The sequence below is a fragment of the Vigna umbellata genome, unplaced genomic scaffold, assembly GCF_029865625.1.
Source record: "Vigna umbellata cultivar VRB3 unplaced genomic scaffold, Vumbellata_1.0 scaffold_745, whole genome shotgun sequence".
Taxonomy (NCBI): Eukaryota; Viridiplantae; Streptophyta; class Magnoliopsida; order Fabales; family Fabaceae; genus Vigna; species Vigna umbellata.
In genome coordinates, this window is record NW_028274511.1 from 1 (window position 1) to 26019 (window position 26019).

The 26019-nt window shown below is 33.9% G+C and overlaps 3 protein-coding genes across 5 annotated transcripts; 1 reads left to right on the forward strand and 2 right to left on the reverse strand.

Moving 5' to 3' along the window:
* Nucleotides 1-2692: 2692 nt before the first annotated feature.
* LOC148190577 (glutamate decarboxylase 1-like) lies at nt 2693-5414 on the reverse strand. 3 transcript variants are annotated; one of them, XM_088102795.1, is made up of 5 exons: nt 4863-5413; nt 4177-4234; nt 3457-3492; nt 3061-3318; nt 2693-2929 (listed from the first exon to the last, which is right to left on the reverse strand). In XM_088102795.1, exons 1-5 carry the CDS (start codon nt 4898-4900, stop codon nt 2858-2860), a joined length of 462 nt encoding a protein of 153 aa, XP_087958921.1. In that variant the 5' UTR covers nt 4901-5413; the 3' UTR covers nt 2693-2857. The 3 variants fall into 3 exon arrangements, with proteins under 3 accessions (XP_087958921.1, XP_087958924.1, XP_087958922.1); XM_088102798.1 differs by having other exon boundaries at nt 3057-3318; nt 4863-5412; XM_088102796.1 differs by lacking the exon at nt 3457-3492 and having other exon boundaries at nt 4863-5414.
* Nucleotides 5415-8021: 2607 nt separating this feature from the next.
* Nucleotides 8022-10922, forward strand: LOC148190578 (protein trichome birefringence-like 8). The gene is made up of 4 exons (XM_088102800.1): nt 8022-8362; nt 9121-9510; nt 9724-9876; nt 10574-10922. The coding sequence occupies exons 1-4, from the start codon at nt 8022-8024 to the stop codon at nt 10920-10922; spliced, it is 1233 nt and encodes a 410-aa protein (XP_087958926.1).
* LOC124822357 (uncharacterized) lies at nt 10859-21547 on the reverse strand. Its single transcript, XM_088102799.1, has 9 exons — nt 21536-21547; nt 20696-20890; nt 18855-18955; nt 18649-18736; nt 17492-17638; nt 13306-13428; nt 12928-13098; nt 11218-11277; nt 10859-11109 (listed from the first exon to the last, which is right to left on the reverse strand). Exons 1-9 carry the CDS (start codon nt 21545-21547, stop codon nt 10996-10998), a joined length of 1011 nt encoding a protein of 336 aa, XP_087958925.1. The 3' UTR covers nt 10859-10995.
* Nucleotides 21548-26019: the final 4472 nt, after the last annotated feature.

The window sequence follows — 26019 nt, forward strand, 5'->3', positions numbered from 1 at the left end:
TAGATGAGTTTAAGGTTGTGTTTGTAACACCCCAAAAATTAAACATCTCACACACAAAATTATTTCATTAATAATATAAACATCGTATAGTATTACAATCATCCATTTAGGAGTAACATAGTTCACACTGGAAGTACATATTTTTTTTTAAAACATCATTAAAACATTCCTAAATTTATTTATTTTTTTTAAACTACTCTTCATTTTCCTGCTGCTTCCTATTGGTTCGGACGTCGTTCCAGCATCTGCTCCCGTATAACATAAACGTTATACGATCATCGCAAAAATAAGATTTTCCGGCACAAACAAACAAGTAAGGGTGAGCTACCATGCAAAATTCAAAGAAAAGCATTACACTATTATTATACGTAATACATTCACCATAAATTCTTGTAAGATGCAATTATCATACTAGACTCTATTATCCGAATATAATGTTGATGGAAGTCTCGGGTGGTCATGCACTTGTGGTGACATCTACAACACAGTTATGGCCAAATATAATATATCACATCACCCACAAGGTTAGTCCATTAACGTCTATGAACATAGACTAGGACCTCGTACTATTCTCACAACATAACACATCCTTCTCTAATTGAGACTGGACAATTATTAGAATTTTAGGATAACCACCAACAATAGGACCATCAACATCAACATATACACTAATACCATACTATTAGAGTCTCTCCCCGAGACTCATACTATATTTCAAATGCATAATTTCATATCAAACATCACAATATACATTCATAGTAGAATTCATACAAGATAATTATAAACAAATGAAATATTACTATAAATGGTCAGAGAAGAATCAAGTATTTGACAATTATCGAAAATAATCCTAATATAAAAATTCTTGGGAAAACAAGAAGTTGAATCTGGTAGAGCTGGTTAGACAACTTTCAATCCTTCCAAAAATATAATGTAATTAAATAATAAGAACAATAACAGGTCTGGAGAAATAAGAAGTTGAATCTGGCAGAGCCGGTTAGACAACTTCTAATCCTTCCAAAAATAAAAACGAAAAAGGAAAACAATAAAAAGTATGGGGAAACAAGAAGTTGAATCTGGCAGAGCCGGTTAGACAACTTCTAATTCTTCCAAAAATGTAATTAAAATAAATAAGGAAAGAAATAAAAAGTTTGGGGAAACAAGAAGTTGAATCTGGCAGAGCCGCTTAGACAACTCCTCATCCTTCCAAAAGTACAATATAAATAAATAAAGAAAGCAATAAAAAGTTTGGGGAAACAAGAAGTTGAATCTGGCAGAGCCTGTTAGACAACTTCTAATCCATCCAAAAATACAAAAATACACAACTAATAACATACAAATGGCATAACATAATCAACATCACATTTTACAACTATCACACTTGGATCTAAACACAGAAGCAGGTTCTCGTTCAAAATTCAAGATCATACAGAAACAAAATACTTCATATTCAAGATTTAAGATCAAACAAAAGCAAAATAGTACATATGCAAGACTCAAGATAATACAAAACAAAAACTTAAACGTAACTCCCCTTACCTCTATTCCAGACTTAATCTCCTCCTCTGAAACCGTTCTCCGAAAACTTCCAGAATTTCCCCTCTACAACTAGAATTTCTTCCAACTCTCTTCTCTCACAAATTTTTCTAGAATTTTGGTGCAAATTTTCAGCCTCCCCCCTTGGCTATTTATAGCCAAAAAATGTTACTATTCATTTTTTTACTATTCATTTTTACTATTCATTTACTATTACAAAAATATTATTTTAATCACCATTTGCTAAATTCTTATATCTGATTATTCAATTCTACGTGGAGTGTTTACCTCTTCCACAATTTAATTTTTTATTTTTTATTTTTTTTTACTATTCACTTTTTTTTTTTTAAAAAAAAAAGCCCTCTAAAATTACTCCAATCCTTTATCTTAAATTGTTAATTTTTCTTATCATAAGTTTTATTATTAATTATATTTTCTACCTTTAAAATTATTACTACAAAAAAATAATTGATATTATTTATTACAATAGATAACATTTTTTTTGACTTTACAGTGTTCGTTTAGGGTGAGACACTATATTTAAGGATTAGGAAGGAAATGATTTACGGGTGATGTAAGGAGAAAATGAAAGGATTAGCTAGATGCAAGGATTTTAGATCTCTCTTCAAGTGAGAGAATTTTGGAATGATAGAGGCACTACAAAAAAAAGGTTATTTAGAGGAGGTTTTTTTTTCGATTTGTGGGGGTTTTCACCCTCCGCAAAATAAATTTCGGGGGTTTTTCAAACCGCCGCAGTTTGAGTCGCCACAAACTATCTGCGGGGGTTTTTTGCGACCCCTGGTATCGCGTTCAATTTGCGGAGGTTTTTCTGCGGAGGGTAAAAACCTCCTCTATTACTGACTATTAATTTGTGGGGGGTTTTAACCTCCTTTATTTTCAACTATTTGATCACAAAAGTTTTCTATATTTTTTGTCAGTTTTTTTATTTGATGATTATTAAAATATATAATATCGTTTTTTGTTTAATGATTATTAAAATATATAATAACTACCTATTTTCACCAATTTCTTTCTTTTCTTCTTTTTTTTTAATTTCAAAATTAAGTAAATTTAATTTATTTTTAAATTATTAAATACCAAACAAATATGATTCCTCTGAATAAAAAATTGATACCATAGAACTTAAACCCTTGAGTAGGAAGGAATTTAGAAAAATAAATTGAGAAACAATTGTATGTTACAGAAGGATAGGCTAGAAGTCAATGTAATCCTATTGCAGAAATAGTTACAAAGAAAGAAATGTTACCCAATTCATAATAAACTAAGTATAGTTTTATCCTAAAACAATATCATAAACTTTCTAAAGGTTACTTCCATCAGATGATTGTCTTGTTCCTAAAGGAGAGTCTGGCTCATTTGCATCACGAGCTTGCTGAAATAATATAAAAAATATTAATAAAATAAACTCAAATACATGTGCTCACATTTTGAAAATAATATATAAAAAATCAATCAAATAGAATAAACATGTTCTATCCAAGATAATTGAAATTTCACACTTGCTCTTGTAGCTTCACACTTGCTCTTGTAGCTCCAAGATAAAGGACAATCAAGGCATGGTTTCCTCAATCCAAGATGTAGCACCAAAGATAGGTTTGATGCCTCAAGTCTCTTTGCCTTATGCTTGTTCTGCCACTTCTTGAATGCAAGTCCTGCCAACATCATAACTTCTAATGAGCCAACAGTTCTTACTCCAACAACATTTCCATCTTCTCCAATTTCAGCATGGAACAAATGTGCTATCATGTTCACGCACCGGTTCTGTTTCCATTCAAAATACAACACTAGAGAGAGTGAAAAAAAATTATTGAGCAAGTCACACCAAAAAAATATAATACATGTTTCATATTCCAAATATAAACACCATTTGTCATGACAGACAAAAGCTCTACATCATACCATTTTGCCCAAGTTCTCCATTATCGATATGTTCATCTACAAAACAATGAAGATTGATTCCATTTATATACTCTTTCAAACTTTATCTCAAGCTAATATAGAACCAAAAAAATTATGGAAAATAAAATCTCTTCTACTGCTTGTTTCTCCTACTACCATAAATAATGAATAGACATAGACAATACTAAAAGTATTGATTTAATCTAGAAAGATAAAACCTAGACAAGAAGTAACAAAACTAGAAAAGTGCTAAATTCATATTCTTTGTAGTTCAATGACATGATGTTAAAGTGGGGAAAAATGTAATAATCAGTTAAAACCAAATCCCTCGGTATAGGAAAGTTGCTAATATGCTTTGATTAAAATTATGTGATTGGCACAAAGATGCTCAAGACTGAAAGCAAAGTAATCATTTATAAAGAAGGAAAACCATTTAGAACATAATCTCTTTACCTGTACTTGAACATTTTTAATATAGGTCCTTTTAATATACCCCAACCCATCCACTAACGGCAACAACATCATTCAACGAAATACATCTAGTAATGAACATGAGGCATGCATTAGACTTGGACGAATATCAACTCTAAAGCTAACATTATGTACTAATATGATTAGTGATGATTAATTATGCACAACGAATACTCAAAACCACATATTATTATTTCATAAGAATTGGCATAGGAGCTCGCAAGAATTATTAAAATAAAAAAATGAGACCTGGAAGAACAGAGTAGAGGCTTGGCAAGTGTCCACCAGTATCAGAAGCTCCTTGAACCTAACAAATCCAGTTATGAATGAGTAAAGAAAAGAGATTACAGTCCAACATTTATAAGCATGCAAAATTGGATTTCTAATTCAATTGTTTGTTTTACAGAACATAGGTAGCTTTTCTTTAATTATTATTCATCTTTATTGTCTTCTGTTTTATACTTTTGTTATGGAGAACTCACTATCCTCTCCTCTCTATGTAAGAAAAAATCATTAGCAGCATATGAAGATTCTATATCTATTATAATAGAGGAGCAAATTATGACAAAGGGAGCTCAAGAAAGGAGTTCCATTTACACCAAATGTCTGTCTGTTATTATAATGTATTTCTTTTCAATACAAACTAAATGGTTAGATATTGATATGAAAAACAGTGTTAACATTAAACGATTTCTGAAATTAATTATGTATTATAAATTACAAAGGTTGGTTCTTACATCAATTATTAATGCATTACACAAAGGAAACACAAACATTGCAAAATGAATTCATTTGATAGAGCAACATTGTAAAAGAATCTATGATTGATTCTAACAAATCTGAGAAATGACACCAACTTCACCAATTATTAACAAGACCACAGAACCAAGTCTCAAATCTCACCTTTCCTAACCCAAACCTTATAGTGTTTATACCTCTTCCGCTGGTGAGAATCACGATCGGCAGTATTCATTTCCCCTGATTTTCCCTTCTCTTCTCCATTTTTTGAGTTAATCGATAAAACCCTAACTCTCTCTTCTTCCTTTTCCTGTGTTGTTGTTCCAAAACCTTCTCCATTTGCTTCTCTCTCTTTCGTGTTAGCTATACAAGAACAGGAGAGTAAGAGGACTGAACGTCGCTGGAGGAGTCAACGGCGATATCGGCTTGGACGAGCTTTCATTGGAGTTCATAGGAGGAGTCGGCGTAGAACTCGATGTCGTCAGAATGTTGTTCCAGAGTTGCGCAGGAGGAGTCGACGAAGAACTCTTAGGAACCCTAATTCGAAACTAAAGAATTATCGTGAGCGAAATGGAAGAACAAAGAAAGGAAGAAAGGGAATGCGATTGATTTTAAGAAGCCTCGAGAGGGAAGAACGATTGCGAAATTTTGAGAGGAGGAAGGGAGTGGGAAATTTGGGAGGGGAGAACAAAAGTCGAAAATTTTGGAGGCACACATGTTTTTGGAATTGGGGAAAAGATAATTACGTGTAAAATATAAAGAGGGAAGAGATATAAAAAAGTTGGAAAGGAAAAAAAAAGTTTTATAATTGAAGATGTTATAAACCTCCTAAATAAGAAATTAAAACCGCCACAATTATTGTCATTTACACTGTTAAGCATAATCATTTCAAATCATGTCAATTTGCGGAGGTTTTTTGTAACCTCCGAAAAAAAACCTCTACTATATATCTTTTTTTGTAGTGAGGTGAAAATACAATTATACCTTCGTTACATATAATACTTTATTCACGTGCATGGTTTGTGAATGCATATTTTGGATTTTTAGTAGCTTTAAGTAGTGTGAGATTCATGAAGATACAACAAAGATTGACTTTCAGATTAGTTATTTCCCTCTGTGTGTGTGGTGCATGGTTCATGATTAATAACCCTCAATTGGATGATATGTGGTGACTTCCAATTCTGGTTGGAGATCAAATAAGGAGGAACATTCTAGAAAAGGGAATCGATTTTCATACAAGCTGGAACCGATTCCATGGTAAATGCAAAGGATTAGGAATCGATTCCATAGATATGAAGAAAGAGTTAGAAACGATTCCAACATGCTTAGAATTGGATAAGCTACGCGTATAACCGATTTTGACATTGGGTTTGTGTGTTGCAGATTGTAACAATGTTATATTAAAATTTAAGATCAATACAAGAGAAAAGAAAATAAAAACAAGGAGCAGTCGGTCACCATATTTATGAGTTGTTTTGTTGAGCTCGATTAACATTTATTGAACTCGACAAGGACGTCGATAAGCTTGGTCAAATGTCATTAAGTTAGACAAAGACATTATGGTGCTCAACTAAACGTGATTATGACGACTTAGTGGTTATAGTAGTGAAACTTTGATGGCTGTGGGAAAATGTAATTGTTCTTGGTAACTTTAGTATTCATTATTTTGGTTTTAGTCGGTCGAATGAAATTGAATCAAATGCATTATAAACACTAGACATACAGAGAAAAAGACTTTAAAATGCATGCACACGGTAAAATAATTAGTTTATTATTTAATTTATGGGTTAAGATATGTAAACAATAATTTATAGCATTCTGATTGAGGACTTTTGTTTATTTAATTTAGTAGTTTAATTATCTTGTGATACAAATAATAATTTAATTATAATCTTATCAAATAATACATTCACATTTAATACTTATAATCATTAATAATAATAAATAATAATATATTAATTTTTGTTATAGGAATAAAATAATAATCTTATATTTTAATCTATTAAAATACTTTTCAATCTATAATATCAATTATATCACTTAAAAACTTTACTTTTAAATTTATTCGCTTTTACTTCCAAATCTCTTAAAAATAAACATAAACTATACCTTCATATCTATTTATATCTATTTATTCACCACAAGTTCATCTTTAGAAATAAACGCAACCTAAATCTTATATAAAAATAAAGAAGTTAAATACTATATAGAAGAAAAATTATAAAATCCATATAATTGAAATGATATAAATTTGTTAAACTGATGTCTGGTTAGTGTTATTTTTAATAATCATATTTTGAAAACCACGGTTGATTGTGATAATCTAAAACTTGTCTATAGTATTGAGGAAGAAGATTTAGAAAAGAAAACATATTAAAGTCAATTGTGAAAAATTTAATAGTTACAATTACAATCTATTTTTAAAGTATATTATAAATGCATTTAAAATTTATTATTAATTATTGTTTTTTTTAATCAAAGTCTAACATTACATTTTACCTTCTAAATTATTAGTGTTTAACAACCAACATTTAGCATTGCACACCACTATATCAATCCAATAAAAACCAATATTAACAGGGAAATCACAAAAAATTAATACTGCACTTACATAATGAAAGTTACATTGGTTCGATTAACTATTGGATTTTCATATTTAAAACTCAATCAAATTGAATGAAAATAAAAACATACCTCACTTACAAGGAAAGGTGTTCGTATCCCATGTTTGATTGCACTTATATATTGGTTTTCTTATTTCCATTCTCAAATACATTTTAACATGAAAAAAAAGCTTAATAAAAGTGTGCTATTGAAGATAAATTCAAAAAATAAGTTATCTTAAATATTTACAATTAGTATCTTGCAAACTATCGACAGTAAACATAAATATAATATAATCATATTCACTTTTAAATAAAAGGAAAACTGAACTGAAAAAAAAATTATAATAAATAAACTATAAATATTGAAAATAAAAAAACTATAAATATTGAAAATAAAAAAACTTATTCAACTTTTAAAGAAGAAAGCATTGGGCGCAGAAGATGATTTAATTAGTCAAACCAACAATCTGATAATGAGGGAAAATTTAGCCATAGGGAGAATTAAACAAAAGTTGCAGATGCAATTATAATAGTAATAGTTAAGAAACAAAAAATAATGATGAAATCAGGTGAATTCCAGCTTGCTAAGAAGCAGGAGATAAACAAGGGCTAGTTAGACTTTTAAAACGGTGAAATAAGTCGTGCTTCCTTTTCTGATGGATCTTCTTCAATGACTCAGAAAAAGAACCCTCAAAATAAACACCTTAAATTACTTTTTTAAGCCTCACATTGTTTTAATAGAATGCGAAAATGAAGAGAGAATCAACATGGGCACTCTATTTTCTTCTGCTCTTACTCACATCCATATTCTTCTTCAATTTCGTATACCCTTTTGATCGACAATTTCTTTCTCGTCTTGCTTTTTTGTCATCATTATCATCATCATCATATTTCGCTACAAAGAAATCGCCGTTCATCGGAGTCTGTGATTACTCCAGAGGGCACTGGGTTTGGGATGAAACCTACCCACTTCGGTTATACGATGAAAACTGTCCCTTTCTTGATCCAGGATTCCGGTGCCACCAAAACGGACGCAAAAATGAAAGCTTTCGCAAATGGCGATGGCAACCTGATGACTGTGATATTCCCCGGTATGTCATATACGTGGGCATTATGTCATGCACATTGAATGCTACTTTTTGCATGCATCCATGCAGGGCTATGTATGTGTTATCATTCTTTATCAGTTTTCCAGAGACTCTTTCTTTGTATGTGTTTTTGGATATTTTTTTTCATTCTCCATTGATATTTTCCAACATACAACACTTGACCAATTAATTCCCACAATCGTGAACTTTTATCCCAATAAGAAAGTGGGTTCCAAACCGAATTTCGAAGACATTTTTCCCTTTTCTTTTCTTTCTACTCATGAAAAAGTTGGATCTTTCCAAACCCAATTTCTCAGTATAATAGGGGGTCCTTGTCAACTAATCGAACGGTAAAGTATGATATAGGTCTGTAATTTGATTAGTCAAAACAACCACATAATCACATTAAAAATGTAATTATAAGTCGCATGTAGCTTTTTGATGTTCAACTATATAGTTAAAATAGGCGTACCGTTCAGAGAAGGGTTTGGTTGGAAATAGTTAAAATAGGTGTACGGTTCACAGTGCTGAAATAATACAAAAAAGGGTTAAAATACAACGGTTGAACACGAACATGTCGCATTAATTAAAGTTTTGAAAGTTGATAGACATAATTAAGATTTTGTTGGAAGCATATTAACAATGGAGTGAAACTAAGTGTAGCAATAGCAGTTTTGTTTGAATTTGTGTGGTGCTTGTTGGTAAAAGTGACGAGTGGCTGAAAGCAAGTTGTATTGATGGCGTATGGTGATGAAGCTCAGATTCAATGCGAGTGTGGTGCTAGAGAGAAATCGCAATGGACGCATTGTGTTTGCGGGTGATTCTGTGGGAAGAAACCAGTGGGAGTCTTTCCTGTGCATGCTGACAAAAGGAGTTTCTAACCTCTCCAGAATACATGAAGTGAATGGAAATCCCATAAGCAAACACAAAGGGTATCTGGCCATGAGGTTTCAGGAATACAACTTGACAGTAGAATACTACAGAACACCCTTCTTGTGTGTTATAGGTCGTCCACCCATCAACTCATCCAATCATATAAGAAGAACTATCAGGCTTGACGAGTTGCACTGGTATTCCAAACAATGGGTTGGAGCTGATATTCTTATTTTCAATTCCGGACACTGGTGGAACCCAGACAAAACTATCAAGTCGTAGGTCAACCGCAACTATTTCTTTAATAAAGTTAGTCTTGCCAATTTTCTTATCAACTTTCGGACTTATTTCAAAGAGCCTTTTTCTTTCTGAAAAAAAAAACTATTAACTTTTTCTAAAATTATTTTAATTGTTACTTGCTAAATAATATAAAAATAAAGATACTTTAGAATCGAAAATTACAGTCTTACAAGCTCCTTAACATTTTGCAGGGGCAACTACTTCCAGGAAGGAGGGAGGGTAAGGATGATGAACGTGAAAGAAGCATTTTTGAGATCCTTACAGACGTGGAAATCATGGGCATTAAACAATCTAGATCCTAGGAGTTTCGTCTTCTTTCGTAGCTTCTCCCCCGTCCACTTCAGGCAAGTGCATTGACTTGTTTTTTCTGGGCCTGACACTTAAACAAACAACCTTCAAGACAATCTTTGATACGAAATGCCCGAATCACCCTGCAGAAGTTAGTTTTCAAGGGTATAGAGTCGATTTAATTTACCGATATGTCTGTTTGTCAATAATTTTTCATATGAACAAAAAAGATAGATTCGAACTAGTAAGTCAAGTTTGATAGATCAGCATAGTAAAACTCTTTGTTCACAATAGATTAATCGGTAAGAGCATGTTTCATGTAACATGGCATTAATCATTTTAGCCAAACAGTTAATTAACTCAGTTCATAACTATTGCTCAAGTTTACTCATTCAATAATTTTTAGTAAAATAATAGGAAAGAGAATAAAATTAGAGATGATAAATGTGTTTGTTTTCTTCAATTCAAATGTACAAAATTGTAACAAAGCTTCGGAACCTGTGCACCTTGATTACAACGTGTATCCAAACATTCGCAATTAAACTATATAACTAGAAGTTTGACATCAATTATGAGAAATCAGATTTCCCGATTCACCCACTTCCCCCCTTTTTTCCTTCAACAACCAATGTTCAGAAATTTGTTATTGTAAATCTAAAATATATGTATTTGGGGGAGGGAGTTTGGTATGACATGGGCACTGATACAAGCCTTAAATTTTGGACAAGTCTTTACTAAACACTGAAACTGCAGGAATGGCACATGGAATGATGGAGGACAGTGTGACAAACAAACAGAGCCAGAAAATGACCCTACAAAACTTGAAACAGAACCATATCATAACATATTTATATCTGGTGTTGTCAAACAGATGCAATATGAGAGCCGGAAAGCCCAATTTTTGAACATCACATATCTTTCAGAGTTGAGGAAAGATGGTCACCCTTCCAAGTTTCGGGAACCAGGCACTCCACCTAATGCCCCACAGGATTGTAGCCACTGGTGCTTACCAGGAGTGCCAGACACGTGGAATGAACTTCTCTATGCCCAACTCCTGTCTGAGAAATTTGGCATGAACAAAAAATTTCCAGAAAGAGGATAACAAAGCAGTCCGATTTTCATCAGATCACAAAGAATAGTTTTGCTAGCTATACACAAATCGGCCTTGCTTCTCATCATTTATCTTCATCCACTTCCTCATCTGAGCTTATATCATCGACTGCCATTTGCTTTACTTTCTCTAGCTGCCTCAAGAGATCTAACCTTTCTGGTGCATAAGTGGTTGGAATCTGCAAGAAAGAACGCATAGTAAATTCTCTCAGCGTGATTATTATTGGAGAAATGATGTTTGAATAGGAGATTGAAAAAAATGCAGCCGCAAGTCATAGTATGCATACTAGAGCTGGTACATATCTCTGAATAGCAGCCAACATTGCAGCATGCCCCACGGCAGTAACCTGTGCAAAATAAGCATTTCGTCTTAGTAGGTTACACTGGACCATTACACAAAGGAAAGGACCAGATCTAATGTTGGCAAATGATAATTTACCACTCACACATAAAATAGCAATAGGTTTTTAATCTTCCATCTTTTCTGCATCTTCTATAAGCAGTCGTTCTTCATCTTATTTTCCAGTTCAATATTTATAGACGGGAGAGTTAAAGGAGTAAAACGAAGCCCATGCCAAGTTTGGCAGGCTCAGTCTCAGGAAAAAAAAATGGTAGAATCTGTCGATTAGACAGGATCAATAATTAAGTTTATACAAAGATTAATAGGACATGTACACGGAGAAAAGTTATTCTACCCCAAATTGGAGCTATTTACTATTTCAATACTCCTCAAGTTGATGAGCTGATGACAGTCCTTACCAGCGCAGGTTGCTGAAATCACTCTATAGGTAAGCTCTTATAAAGAAAATGTCAAGCAATGGTTTGCCATAAGGAGGTTAAGAGAATATACAGACCCACCGCAAAAAGTTTCCTCCATTAAGGGAGTACATTTGGTTAAGAATTGGAAGAATATTAGGGTTCAAAGATGCTGACGAAGAGATTATATGAAGGGCCGAAGGTACCAACCAATTGGTGGCAGATTGCACTCGGTGAAGCAATAAGAAAAGGGGTGCACTGAAGGTGCCAAATACTGGTACGACAGCAGCAGATAGAGAGCATAACAGGTGGAAAAAGCAGTGATGGAGGCAACAACGAAGGCATCTTTCTTTTTTTTGCAGAAGCAAATCCTCCTCCAAAACAAATAAATATTGGGAACTATGATATCATGAAGTATGATGATAACGCAATATATTCTAATAATTATAGATACTATCGGGATATATGGAGGAAAGAGAAAAGATATTTTATGCTAAATTATACCTATTTTTATTTACAAACAGCAATGTCATTCATACACAAAAGAAACCTGGCAGTCTGAATGGAAAAACGAGAAAATCTAGCAATATGTTTTGAACACACTATTATTAGCCGAAATTTATTGGAAACTATAAATTTGGGTTGGCCTCACTTCTCATTTAACGAGCCTCTGTTAATTTTGTAGTTTTCAATAACTTTTAACCAATAATAGACAGTGTTAGAAAGAGTGCGTTGCTAGCAATCCTCTTCAAAATAAACTAAGGGAATTCTCCCTTGAATACAATGCCTAACTTGCAGGCTTGGAGGTTCTACAACTTCTACGACTTGAATATTGATGTAACTAGCTAACTAAATAATGGATATTTATTAAAGCTTTCATCTAATAGCATAACTTTTTGTAGTTACTCCTTGACATTAAAAATTTTAGCTTCTTTAATCCAGTGTTATTGGGTTTAATCTTTGTTACTCACATTGATCTTAAAAAGAAAAGGAGTTTTAATATTAGTATGGTACAGACGGGCTTGCGAATTCTCCATTTTCGCTTGCGTCAGGGGGTGCATCCAAGGTGTAAAACAGACTTGACTAATTAAGAGTTCTACGTTCTTTGTTGCACATTATAAAAAAAGGCTGAACAATATCCATAAGCTAAAACACTTGCATGAGGAGAACAATATGCTTCTCCTTGCTGAACAAGAAACGATTGAGATTAGAAAATGAGAATAATAGTGGGTTCAACTCACTGGAAGAAGCATTAAAACACCAATAGGAATAACCGAAGCCATGTCAGTCAAGGTTCTTTTAAGTGTTTTCTTCTCCTTCTCAGTCAATTCGTCCCCTATAAGTGCCCTTCTAACTAAACCCGTGGCAGCAGCAACATCAATAGCAAGAAGCTGAGTTCCTTGCCAGACATCCTGCTAATTGAATAATAGATTTCAGATCTCAGAAGTTTATAAAGACATAACAGATTACTTAATTCAAAATTTCAACATGGGAGACATTGTCACTATTTTCAGAGGCACAAATGCATATTGTGCCCACCAGTTTTTTAGTCTTTACAGAAAAAACAGGGTACAAAGATAATCCTTCCAAGAAAGAAAAGCCAGGAGGCTAAATCATACCGTTCCTGTTTCTTTTAGTCTGCCAATAGATTTTTCCAGGATATTTTCTTTCTTCTCAACCCTGGCCAACTTAACCCCAGCCTCATCAGTATAACGAGCACCATCATCAATAACTAGTAAATCCTGTAAAAGTGACATTCAATGCGCAATCTAAATCTAACAGAACAGTCAAGGTAAAAATCTTAGTGGAAAGAACATACAGACAGTAGAAATGATCAATGATATCACGGACCTTTAAAATCCGTGAATATGGAACAAAGTGATAGGCCAAAATCAGCTTTAGGCAATTATAGTTGTATATTAAGGATTTATTAGTGTGAAAGATGACGATGATGCATATGGTTGAGAATATGAAGATAGTGATGTAATGTTAATGAATCAGAGTAAGGATAGACTTGATGTTTGTTTTGTTTTAATTATGTCTTTATTAGGTTTGTGGGCTTGGTGTTGTCTTTCCTGCTGGCTGAGCTCCTACCCGACAGACTAAAGCTTCTACCCAATAGAACGCTCATACCTGGCAGGCCGAGCTTCTACCCGGTTGACTAAGCTTCTACCAGGCAGGCCAAGCTTCAACCTGGCAGCACACAGTTTTATGTCTTATGATAAATCTGAATCCTGTCTTGTTGTGTTAATGGCAAAAATTATGCTGCTTGGGAATTTCAATGTAAGCTCTCTGTCAAAGAAAAAAAATTATGGGGTCATATTGATGACCGTGTTCCAAGACCTATCAATGCAACGGATTTAGCAAAATGGGAAACCATAGATGCCCAAATCATGACCTGCATTCTTAGCTCAATTGAGCCTCCATTAATTCTTAATCTTAGGCTTTACAACACTGCTAAGGACACGTGTGATTATTTGAAAAAGGTTTATAATCAAACCAATGCTGCTCGGAGTCGTCGCATCTTTATCACCATGGATGTCACCTTTTATGAAACACAATCCTTTCATGTAGTCCACCACTTCAGGGGGAGAAAACCCTTGAAGTGGATAAACTCTCCTTCTTGTCATTACCATGTTTGCCTTTCCAGGATGCCCAAAATCTGAGCAATGAAGCTAACATAGTCCATAGTGAGGAAGAAGAGAAAGAAGACAATTATTTTGGCAAAAAATATGAAAGAAAACAACCTACTTCGACTCTCGAGCAAGAAAATTTGTCTAATCCGGAAGATTCCTGAAGATAACAATGAGGAGGTAAGTATTAATGAGAATTTACCCATTGCATTGAGAAAGGAAAGAAGATCATGTGCTAAATATCCTATTTCTCAGTATGTTTGCACTAACAATCTCTCTAATAAGCATAGAAGCTTTGTTGCTGCCATTGATGCCACAAAAATTCCTACCTCAGCCCAGGTGACTATCAAACTTGAACATTGGAATCAAGCCATGAAAGAATAGAAGAATGCTTTAGAAAGAAATTCAACTTGGGAAATTGTTGATAAGCCAAGAGACAAGAAGATTGGAGGATGTAGATGGATATTCACAGTGAAACATAAGGCAAATAGGACAATAGAAAGATATAAAGCTAGATAGGTGACAAAAGGATATACCAAAACTTATGGGATTGACTATGAGGAGACGTTTGCCCTAGTAGCAAAGATGAATACAATTCGAGTTATTCTAGCTTTGGCTGGTCATGTTTTTTGGGACTTACACTAGTTGGATGTGAAGAATGCCTTTCTTCATGGAAATCTAAAGAGGAAATGTATATGGAGATTCCCCTTAGGTTTTGAAGTGAAAAATAAAAAAATTAAGGTATGCCTCCTAAAGAAAGCATTGTATGGTCTTAAGCAATCCCCTAGAGCATGGTTTAGAAGATTTACAAGAGCAATGGTTTCCTTGGGATACAAACAAAGCCAACAAGATCAAACTCTATTCATAAAGCACTCTTCTACCAGTAAACTCACTCTATTGCTTGTCTATGTAGATGATATCATTATTGCAGGAGATGATGAATAAGAAAAATTGGCGCGAAAAGAAAAATTGGCAGACCAATTTGAAATGAAAGACCTAGGCAAACTGAAATATTTTCTTGGAATAGAGGTTGCTTACTCCAAGAACGGAATTTTCATCTCCCAAAGAAAATATGTACTTGATCTCCTCAAAGAAACAGGAAAGTTGGGATGTAGAACCTCCAACAGTTCCTATAGAACAAAATCATTGGAAGTGAAGAAAGTGCTCCTGTAGAGAAGGCCCAATATCAGAGATTGGTAAGAAAATTGATTTATCTATCACACACAAGACCAAACATTGCTTATACAGTGAGTGTAGTGATGCTGACTATGCATGTTCTATACTGACAAAAAATTACTTCTGGGTTGTGTGTTTCTTGAAGATAGTCTGGTAATATGGAGGAGCAAAAAGCAAGATAGAGTATCTCGTTCTAGTGCAAAAGTTGAATTCCGAACTCTTGCTCAAGGAATGTGTGAAGGACTTGGAAGAAAACCATTTTGGATGATCTTAAAGTTAAGGTGGACAACCCTATGCAACTACACTGTGACAATAACTCTATTATGAGCATTGGCCATAATCCAGTATAACATGATAGGATCAAACACATTGAGATTGAAAGAGAATTCATCAAAGACTGAGGTTCTGTGATTACAACTCATGTTCCTACAGAACTTCAAATAGCAAGTATTTTTACAAAAGGGCTCCCTCTAGGTAGATTTCAAGATCTTGTAGGCAAGTTGGAAATGATTGATATTCATTTACCAACTTGAGGGAGAGTGTTGTAATTAGAGGAAATATCTATAGAATATTTTTAATTAGAGAAAATATCTATAGAATCTTCCTAATTAGAGAAAATATTTGTAGCATCTTCTAGATTATTTTTTTCCGTAAATTATTCCTTATTTCCCTTTATTAGAAGATTAGATTGTTACAAATAGAGGTAGGGAGAATGTAATTGATATGAATGAAAATAATAAAGTCACTCTTTTTCAGGTGTTTCATATCAAGACCAGCTTTTGATGCGTAGTTTTTGGAAGTAACTCTTTAGGATGCAGGAACGTAGCTTCACATGAAGACGAACTATTATCAACAAACGGGTAGACAGACAAAGCTTGACAATAGGTGCTTAGAGATGTATTTGTGCATAAAACCTATCTAGTTTGGTATCCAACATGTTTGGATTGTCAGTGGTTGACCACTTCTAATAGGATATAGGGTGTTAGGATAGAAGGCAGGGAGAAGCGGGTTGAGCCGAACAGTAGGAGGTAGGGAGCCGAACGGCAGGAGGCAAGGGAATAGAACAATGGGAGACAAGGGGAAACAAGCCGAACGGTAGGAGGCAGGGAAAAGCAAGCCAAACGGTAGAAGATGGTGAAGAGCTTGTAGCAATTAAGATGGACGGGAAATATTTATATTAAATAAAGATATATTCTAGGGAAATATTTATATTAAATAAAGATATATTCTACAGGGAATATTTATATTAAATAAAGATATATTCTACGAGGAATATTTATATTAAATAAAGATATATTCTAAGGAAATATTCAGTATAAGATGGGCGGGAATATTTAATATAAATAGAGCTAGAGTCTATTATTAGGGTTATGCTTTTGATTATTGAATTGACGACTACAATCCTCTGAGGGAGGTTATGCTCCCAACTATCCTTTGTTTAGAGAATTCTATTACCATTAATAAGAGAAATTCATTATTTCATTATCTTTTCTGCCTACTGTGATCGTGGTTAATTAGGTTTCCTACTCAGAAACCTAACAACATCATTTGTGGATACAAAGACTATAAATCATTAATAAGTAACTGGTGGAACAGAAAGAAAGATTAAAAAGAAAGGATGACGTAAATAACAAAACATGCATGTATCCCAAGCCAAAAGCAACAGTTAAGTTTAAAAAATCTCAAGTCTTTCCGCAGCAATATGCGAAAAAAGAAAATTTGAACATAAAGCTTATAAACTAGTGAGTAAATGCTTGGATAGAAAGAGAAGTAGGATAAGGCAGCAGCACAGTTAGGGTAATTATTGACAATGCAGCTACAAACAACAACAAAGCTTTATCCCACTAAGTGAGAACAGCTACATGGGTCACAACATCATTTGGCAATGGTCAAAGACCAAATCTTCAGAATTATTTACCAATGCACTTAGTAAGAAAAACTTTTGTAAGCAATATAAAATCATAAACTTGTAACTTATTGAGTGTTTCAGACGTACTTCATTATTTTCTGACTGATAGGCACTTCTTTGAACCCGTTTCTCAAGTTCTATAAGCTCATTTCGCAGAAGCTCAAAGCGGCGGATTTCATTGGATTCTTGGTCCACAACCCCTACGTTTGGTGCAGGCTGTTCGATATTATTTTCCTTCAATCAAGATAGCAAATCCATGTTACTAAAGTTCCACAAAGTATCCACTCACTAATTGTAACAGACAACTTTTTACAACTAGACTAAATGAAGTACAGGCCAATTCAAGATAGGAATTAATAGGCAATAAAACTCATGCAGAACAAGTTATTTTCACATTGTAAACTTTTAAGTAACAATAGTCAACCACTTTTGCAAGGTCTAAGCAAAAGGTATAAAAAGATTAGTTTATAAATTCTTAAGATAGGCCTTTTGAGGTCAACTTTCACTTCTCCATATGTGACCAGCAGCAGTTTCTTTTTCTGTTTCACTAATCTAACATACAATTGACCAGTAAAATTGAGCTAGTCCCCCATCCTTGAATGGCCTCAGAGGCTCATCCTCAAGTGCCTGAGAGGGGTAGGTTTCATTACGAAGTGCTACACAAGGCTGCTCCATAGATCCAGAAGCAGGATGATAGAAAGGCGTGTGCCTCTGGTGACTCAAGTGCCTTGAGAAAGGGTGGGTTGCAAGATCTATAGAGTGGTTATGTCTCCTTGATGCAGTGAATCAGTTGTGTCAAGCAATTGCAGCAATTTGACCAACTATCCAGACTAATATAATACCTAACAGGTGTCTAGTCTAATGGGGTTTCAACTTTTATCTGTGTTGAATACCTAGTCAATAATTTTAATTGACTATGCTATTTATCACCTAAATATAATCAAACATTATATTTAGACATAACCAGATAGAATCTTTAGTGTGCTACCGATCAAACATTGATTTTTAATTCTCAGTTCAATTATCAAAAGATATTATGATACGACAAGATAAGAGAACTGAAGAACGTATAATAATAATAAATAGTATAACACAATTACAATGAAAATATGCTAATACATTATTTATTACTCATGACAATAAAAGAAAAAGCATTATAGACATTTGAGTTATGTTGCCCCAATGCCACTATAGATACGGAGAGGATATTAACAACATCAAATTATAAATACACTAATGCGTACATAAGGTTCCAGATCAGATTCTAAACCGGGCTTTTTGGTGACAGGACCTCCAAAGATGCTCCAAAATCCCCGCGATTTTCCAACATTTCTGAAGAAAAACCATGTTCTTCTCAAATAAATATAAAAACAGGACAATAAAACACTCGAAAAAAAAAAGTAATAGATGCCAGTTGAGCTCTCAGAAATAGGCAACTAGATATTCATACCTTTTGTTCCTGTCTACCCTTACATTAGCATTCTTTCTGCTTTTCCCTTTCACATACTCGTCTTCTTCAACTGGTGTGTAGTTCCGGCCACTGTTAACCCCCTGAATGAGTATAATAGAAATATTATAACAGTAAAAAAGAAACTCAAAGGAAAAAGTACGTGACTAGTGTACCAGGTAGTCAAGCAACACAATGAACTATTGTACAAAGAAATTGTTACAAGTACAGAAATATGGATCGTATCAGTGTAAGAACAGATATGAAGATCGTATCTTTATAATTAGAAATATCAAGATCATATCTTTATAATTAGAAATATCAAGATCGTATTTGCATCATTAGTGATATTATTTTATTATCACATTTATATATTCTCATGGCCTTCACTATCACAATCCATCAACACTTGTTTGCACATTTGCTATATTTCTAATGATAATTCGTGCACAATTAGGAGATCCCGGGTTGACCAAATTGCAGAAGATGGTGCTTAGTTTATAAAGTTGTCTAGTTTGAATTGTGTTAGGTAAACACATTTGACTGTCTTGTTATAGCATCTTTTGTTATAGCATTCAATTTCCAAACTCCTATTAATATCAACTTCTAAATGTTCATTTTTATCTTCCAAATACATGTTTAATATCATATTGGTTCTCTATTTGTAAGTAAAATGGAAAAATGACCCTTCAATGTCAATCAAAGCCATCAAACCGGTCGATTAGTTCTATTATTCTAATCTTTCAATGAACCAAAAAACAATATAACTGCAATTTAGGAACCAAATCAATGAGTCTTATATGCAACAAATGTAACAAGTGTCAATTACATATTTATAATCCTAACTTCTATAATTGGACCACTCACTAGTTAATTTATGGATTTGTTCATAACTATGAACAAATACCAACAAACAATACATATACAATATTATAAAAAATATAACAATATTAAAGGCAAAAAATTTAGCACTAGAAACTAAAATAGTTTTCATCTTTCAGGGTAAGAGGCAAAAGAAATTCTTAAAAAGTAAACATTAAACTTAACTCAATTTCACAAAATAAGTTTAGTAAGGTGAGGTTTATATACACTCATTGTAATTTGATCATATATGTAGTCAATGTTTCGATGTGGGATCTCCTGTACACCTCACTAAGGACTGGATTAGATATTTGTAGGTGGTTTGATAGTGATCTAATAGCAGGTGATAAAATATGCCCAACAAGCTTTGTTAGGATAGGTTCTAATACCATCTTCGAAAGTGGACTTAAATACTCATCCTCACAAAATCGATTTAGTAAAGTAAGATTTACACTTACTTATATGCTATAATGATCTTATCTCTAATCGATGTGTGAGCTCTAACAACATCAACATAAGAGAAAGGACAGTGTTGTAGATTGTGTATTTCCATGATTTACCTCGTATACATTATATCATTATCAAAATTTACTTCCATCATTCTTTTACAAAATTTAAGTAGACATCTTTCCACATTATATGTAATTAGGACTTATTTTCATTTTTGTAGCAATCCGGTTTGTTGGCCAGAATTCTATGATAGTTTTTATCATCGAAGGCTTTCTATATAGCAACCAGCATTGCACAGTTTGGATTATTAGTGTCTGAATGAAGCTAGTTAAAGGTTAGTTTAACAGTTGTCACCAGCCTAAGCAGTTGTATTATAATATCTTATTACATCATTCACAAATTAGAAATTGATATTAAGTTCTTAATCTCTTTTATCTAGTGAAAGTTATGGAAATTAAACTTCAAGGTAAATATCCATTATGTATAGTTTCAAAGAATTGATCAAGGAGGTTAGTGAGGAGTGGACGGTGTACCTCATGAAGAGAATCAGCTTTTGCTCTAAAAGACACCACCAGGAATTCAGCTTCTTTCCAAAGTTTTCGTATTTTCTCCAAGTCAGAACAGGCTGCTTTCAAATGCTCTTTTCCAGAACTAGAGCTTATTGATACATGAAACTCTTCAAGCAACTTTTCAAGTCTTATCACAGCTTCTTCAACACTTTTCAGTGCCTAAAATTATATGCCAAATAGAATGCACAAACAAGAATGAGATACATGAAAACAATAGGTTTGAGAACCATCTAAAGTATGAAGCAAGAATATTAATAAAGATATCCCTTTGTATATATTAGTCTGTTTTATAGACAGGACATTGTTGTATACTATTTCCTTTAATAGACAAGAATCAAATTTCATAACTAGGAGACATGATTACTAGTATGTTTTGTACTTATGCATAGGAATCATTGACCCTTAATTACACAAATTCAGAGGGTACTGTCAAAATATGTGAATTTATTACACAATTAATATAGCAATTATGTGTAATCCCGCAATTATGTGTAATCCCTAAAATTAAGGGATTAGGATTAGTAATTATTGGGCAGATTTCTTTTTATTAAGATTAGGTATTATTGGGTAGATATCTCCTTATTTAGAGACTTTATTTCAGGAGATTTTTTACCTTAATTAGACAATGGTTTGTTTCTTTTTAAACACCTATGTATTGTTTCAAAAGAATGAACGAGAGAATTATTAATTCCATCATCCTACTTCTGTTTACAACATGGTATCAGAGCTCTAGCTTTTTCCTTAAGCCCTAGTCTTTGTTTCTTGTCTCACGGCCTTCATTTCCGTTCCTCAACTATTGCTTGCCTTCATTGCCATTCTCGTCCAAAACAAGGGGCAGCCTTACTTGCTGCTGTTGTTCTTTCCGCTGTGTTAACCTAACCTCCGATTACACCTCCGATTACAATGTCTGGCACTACATCAAGTAGAGAAGTCTTTAGTTCTTCACACAAAAATGGAGAACTTCAAGGTCTCCGAGTATCATACAGGTTGGATAGAAAAAAATTTCTCAAACGGTCCCAGTTTGTTAGAACCTATCTCAAGGGAAAAGGATGCATGGTTCATCTCCTTGAAAATGGTCCAAGCATGGAGGATCCAGCATTCGTAGCATGGGATGAAAAAGATTCCATGATTATGTCTTGGTTGTGGGACTCCATGGAAGCTATACCATCAGCGATACTTGTATGCTTCTTAATACAACTACAGATATTTGGGACTCCATAAACCACACATATTCTAAAGCCAATGATGCTACCCAAGTATATGAAATCAAAATAAAAATTGCAGGCACAAAACAGGGAAGCAAAGGAATCACAGAATATGCGGCACTGTTGTAGAATCTATGGCAGGAACTTGATCACTATAGAGTTTTTGAATTGATGTGTGTTGAGGATGCAATCCTCTTGAAGAATTTCACAGAGAAGGATCATGTGTATGATTTTCTTGCAGGACTAAATCCTAAATTTGATCAAGTTAGAGTGCAAATTCTTGGGAGAAAGGATACTCCTTCACTAGAAGAAACCATCTCTTTTGTTCGTGCAGAAGAGAGTCGGAGGAGTGTAATGCTTGAGTCTCAACCAATAGATGGGTCTGCTCTACTTACCAAACCTGAACTGGTGCAGAAAGGAAATGAGCAAACTACTAATTCTCTATGGAAGGGAAACAAAGATAATTTATGCTGCACCTATCGTCAGAAACCGAGACACACAAGGGAGAAATGTTGGAAATTGCATGGCAAACCTCCAGGAAAGGAGTGGGTGAATCGTGGAGGACAACAAAAGTCCCGAGTGCACGTAACTCAAACAAAGATTAAAGAATCTCCACCAGTAGACAGTTTCAATATGGAAGAAATAAAGAAATTGAAGAAGCTATTGGGAATATGGAGGAATCCTCTAGATCATGTTCTCTTGTTTTCTTAGGTAAAACTTCTTGTATGAATACCTCATATAATGTGAACTCTTGGATTGTGGATTCGGGAGCTACAGATCATATGACACATTTATTCCACTTGTTTCATTCTTATACACCCTCACCAAGTAATAGAAAAATTATTGTTGCCAATGGGTTAGTAGCTACTGTTGCAAGATATGGTAATATCCAAGTAAACCCCAACCTTATGCTTAAAAATGTTCTCCATGTTCCCAAACTCTCAGCCAATCTTCTCTCCATAAAGAAACAATCTTCTCTCCATAAAGAAACTAACCTCTGATCTCAATTGTTTTGCAATGTTTTTCCATCTCTATGCGCTTTTCAGGAACAGGACTCGAGGAGGAGGATTGAACTTGCTAAAGAAAAAGATGGTCTTTACTACTTGGAAGTATCTTAAGAATCCCAAACCAACCAAGCAAAATCCCTTCACAGTATAACAAATAAGGATGAACTATGGTTGTATCACTATCGTCTAGGAAATCCATCATTTAAGGTGCTACAATTTATGTTTCCTCATTTGTATGAAAACTTAGATATCTCAAAACTTCATTGTGAAACTTGTGAATTAGCCAAGCACACTCGTGCATCTTTTCCCAACAACAATAATAGAAGCTCTCAACCTTTTCAATTGATTCATAGTGATATATGGGGACTATCTACGATACCTAATATTTCTGCGGCCCGCTGGTTTGTAACATTTATTGATGATTGCACTAGGGTTACTTGGCTCTATTTGCTTAAACAAAAATCTCATGTCAGCACTATCATTCCCATATTTCACTCAATGATTAGAAATTTGGAGTTAATATTAAAAGGTTTAGGACCAATAATGTTAGAGATTATTTCAACCAAACCATATCCTCGTATTTCCAATCTAATTGGATCATCCATGAATCTTCATTTGTTTATACCCCACAAAAAAATGGAGTGGCAGAAAGAAAAAAATGAGCATTTACTCCATAACTCGGGCTCTTCTTTTTCAAGGGAATGTTCCAAAAAATTATTGGGCAGAAGTTGTTCTTACTACATCCTATCTTATTAATAGACTTCCCTGACATGGCCTAAGTAATAAGAGTCCAATAGAAGTCCTAAATAATTTCTTTCCTCACTTTAATAAATCAAATGGACTGATTCCTAGAATATTTGGATGTACAGCCTTTGCACATGTCCCTGTTCAAGCTAGAGATAAACGCTAGAGATAAACTGGACCCCAGGGCTGTTAAATGTAATTTTTTAGGATATTCAGCCACACAGAAAAGGTATAAATGTTATGATCCTATCATTAAAAAATGGTATATCTCAGCTGATGTTACTTTCCTTGAAACTAAACCTTTTTTTAACAAAACCAATCCTACATAACAATGTCTAGAAGACCCTCATGAAAATACTGAGTTCCTAACTCTACCATATATCACAACCAACAGATTTGAGCCTCCAACTATACAACATAATTCTGGACGAGGATCAGAAGCTGAAATGGATACAGATATCCCCATTGAAGCAACTGGAATAGAAGTTGACAATCCTCCGAGATTTAACAAGGTTTACACCAGGAGAAAGAAAATTCCAGAGGTGATGCAAGCCCATGAATCCAATCCAAGTTCTTCACCAGAAAATGAAGAAATACCTGAACTAGAAAATAAGATTGACCTTCCAATAGCCAGCCGAATAGGTACTAGAAATTGCACTAAAAAACCTCTTTATCCTCTTACAAATTATGTTTCTTATGATATCAACTAACCATAAAAGCTTTATTGTAAACTTGAATTTTGTGGTTATACCAAATAATATTATTGAAGCACTAGCAAAGAAAGAATGGAGATATGCTATGCAAGTGGAAATGACAGCACTAGAGAAGAATAACACTTGGGAAATTGTGGATAAACCCAAAGAAAAGAAAATTGTTGACTGTAAGTGGATATTCACAGTAAAATATAATGTTGATGACTCACTTGAACGATACAAAGCAAGATTGGTGGCCAAAGGATACACTCAAGCATATGGAATAGACTATGAAGAGACGTTTGTACCAGTTGCTAAAATGAATTCTTAGCTGCTCATTTTGATTGGAAACTACTACAGTATGATCTTAAAAATGTCTTTCTTCATGGAGACCTAGAGGAAGAAATCTACATGAATATCCCAGAGGGGGTTGAAGGAGATAGACAAAATAAGGTGTGCAGACTTAAGAAGGCACTGTATGGACTGAAACAATCTCCTAGAAAATGGTTTGGGAGGTTCTCAAAAGTGATGATGGGATTTGGCTACAAACAAAGCCAAGGAGACCACACATTGGTCGTAAAACATTCAGAAAAGGGGAAGGTAACAATTCTTTTGGTGTATGTGGATGATATTATAGTAACTAGGAATGATGAAAAAGAAAAGCAAAAATTGAAACAAAGACTAGTCTAAGAATTTGATCTCAAAGAGCTTGGAAAACTGAAATATTTTCTAGGAATTGAAGTAGCATACTCTACCATGGAATCTTTATATCCCAACAAAAATACATAACCGATTTGTTGGCTGAGACAAAGACTATTGGATGCAGACCCACAACCAGTCCAATGGACCCCAATCACAAGCTGAGTAAATCTGGAGATGAACCAGAAGTAGAAAAAAGGATGTACCAGAGGCTATTCAAAAAATTAATATATTTGGCACATACCCAACCAGATATTGCTCATTCGGTAAGTGTAAGAAGTCAATTTATGCATGAACCAAAGGAGTCTCACCTTCGGTATGTGAATTATTATGGATAAAATTATTTTGGATGATTTGAAAGTTGATTTGAAGGGTCCCATGAAACTGTACTGTGATAATAAATCAGCAACAAAAATTGCACATAATCAGGTTCAACATGACCGAACAACACGTTGAAATAGATAGACACTTCATCAAAGAAAAAGTAGACGAAGGTTTAATATGCATGGCATATGTCCCATCTAGGCAACAAGTAGCTTATGTGTTAACAAAAGGTCTCAATAGCCCTATCTTCCAAGATCTTATAAGCAGCTGATGTGTTAACAAAAGGTCTCAATAGCCCTATCTTCCAAGATCTTATAAGCAAGCTCGGAATGACCAATATCTATTCCTCAGCTTGAGGGGGGTGTCAGAATATGTGAATTTATTACACAATTAATATAGAAATTATGTGTAATCCCGCAATTATATGTAATCCCTAAAATTAAGGGATTAGAATTAGTAATTATTGGGCAGATTTCTTTTTATTAAGATTAGGTATTATTGGGTACATATCTCCTGATTTAGAGACTTTATTTCAGGAGATTTTTACCTTAATTAGACAATGGTTTGTTTCTTTTTAAACACCTATGTATTGTTTCAAAAGAATGAACGAGAGAATT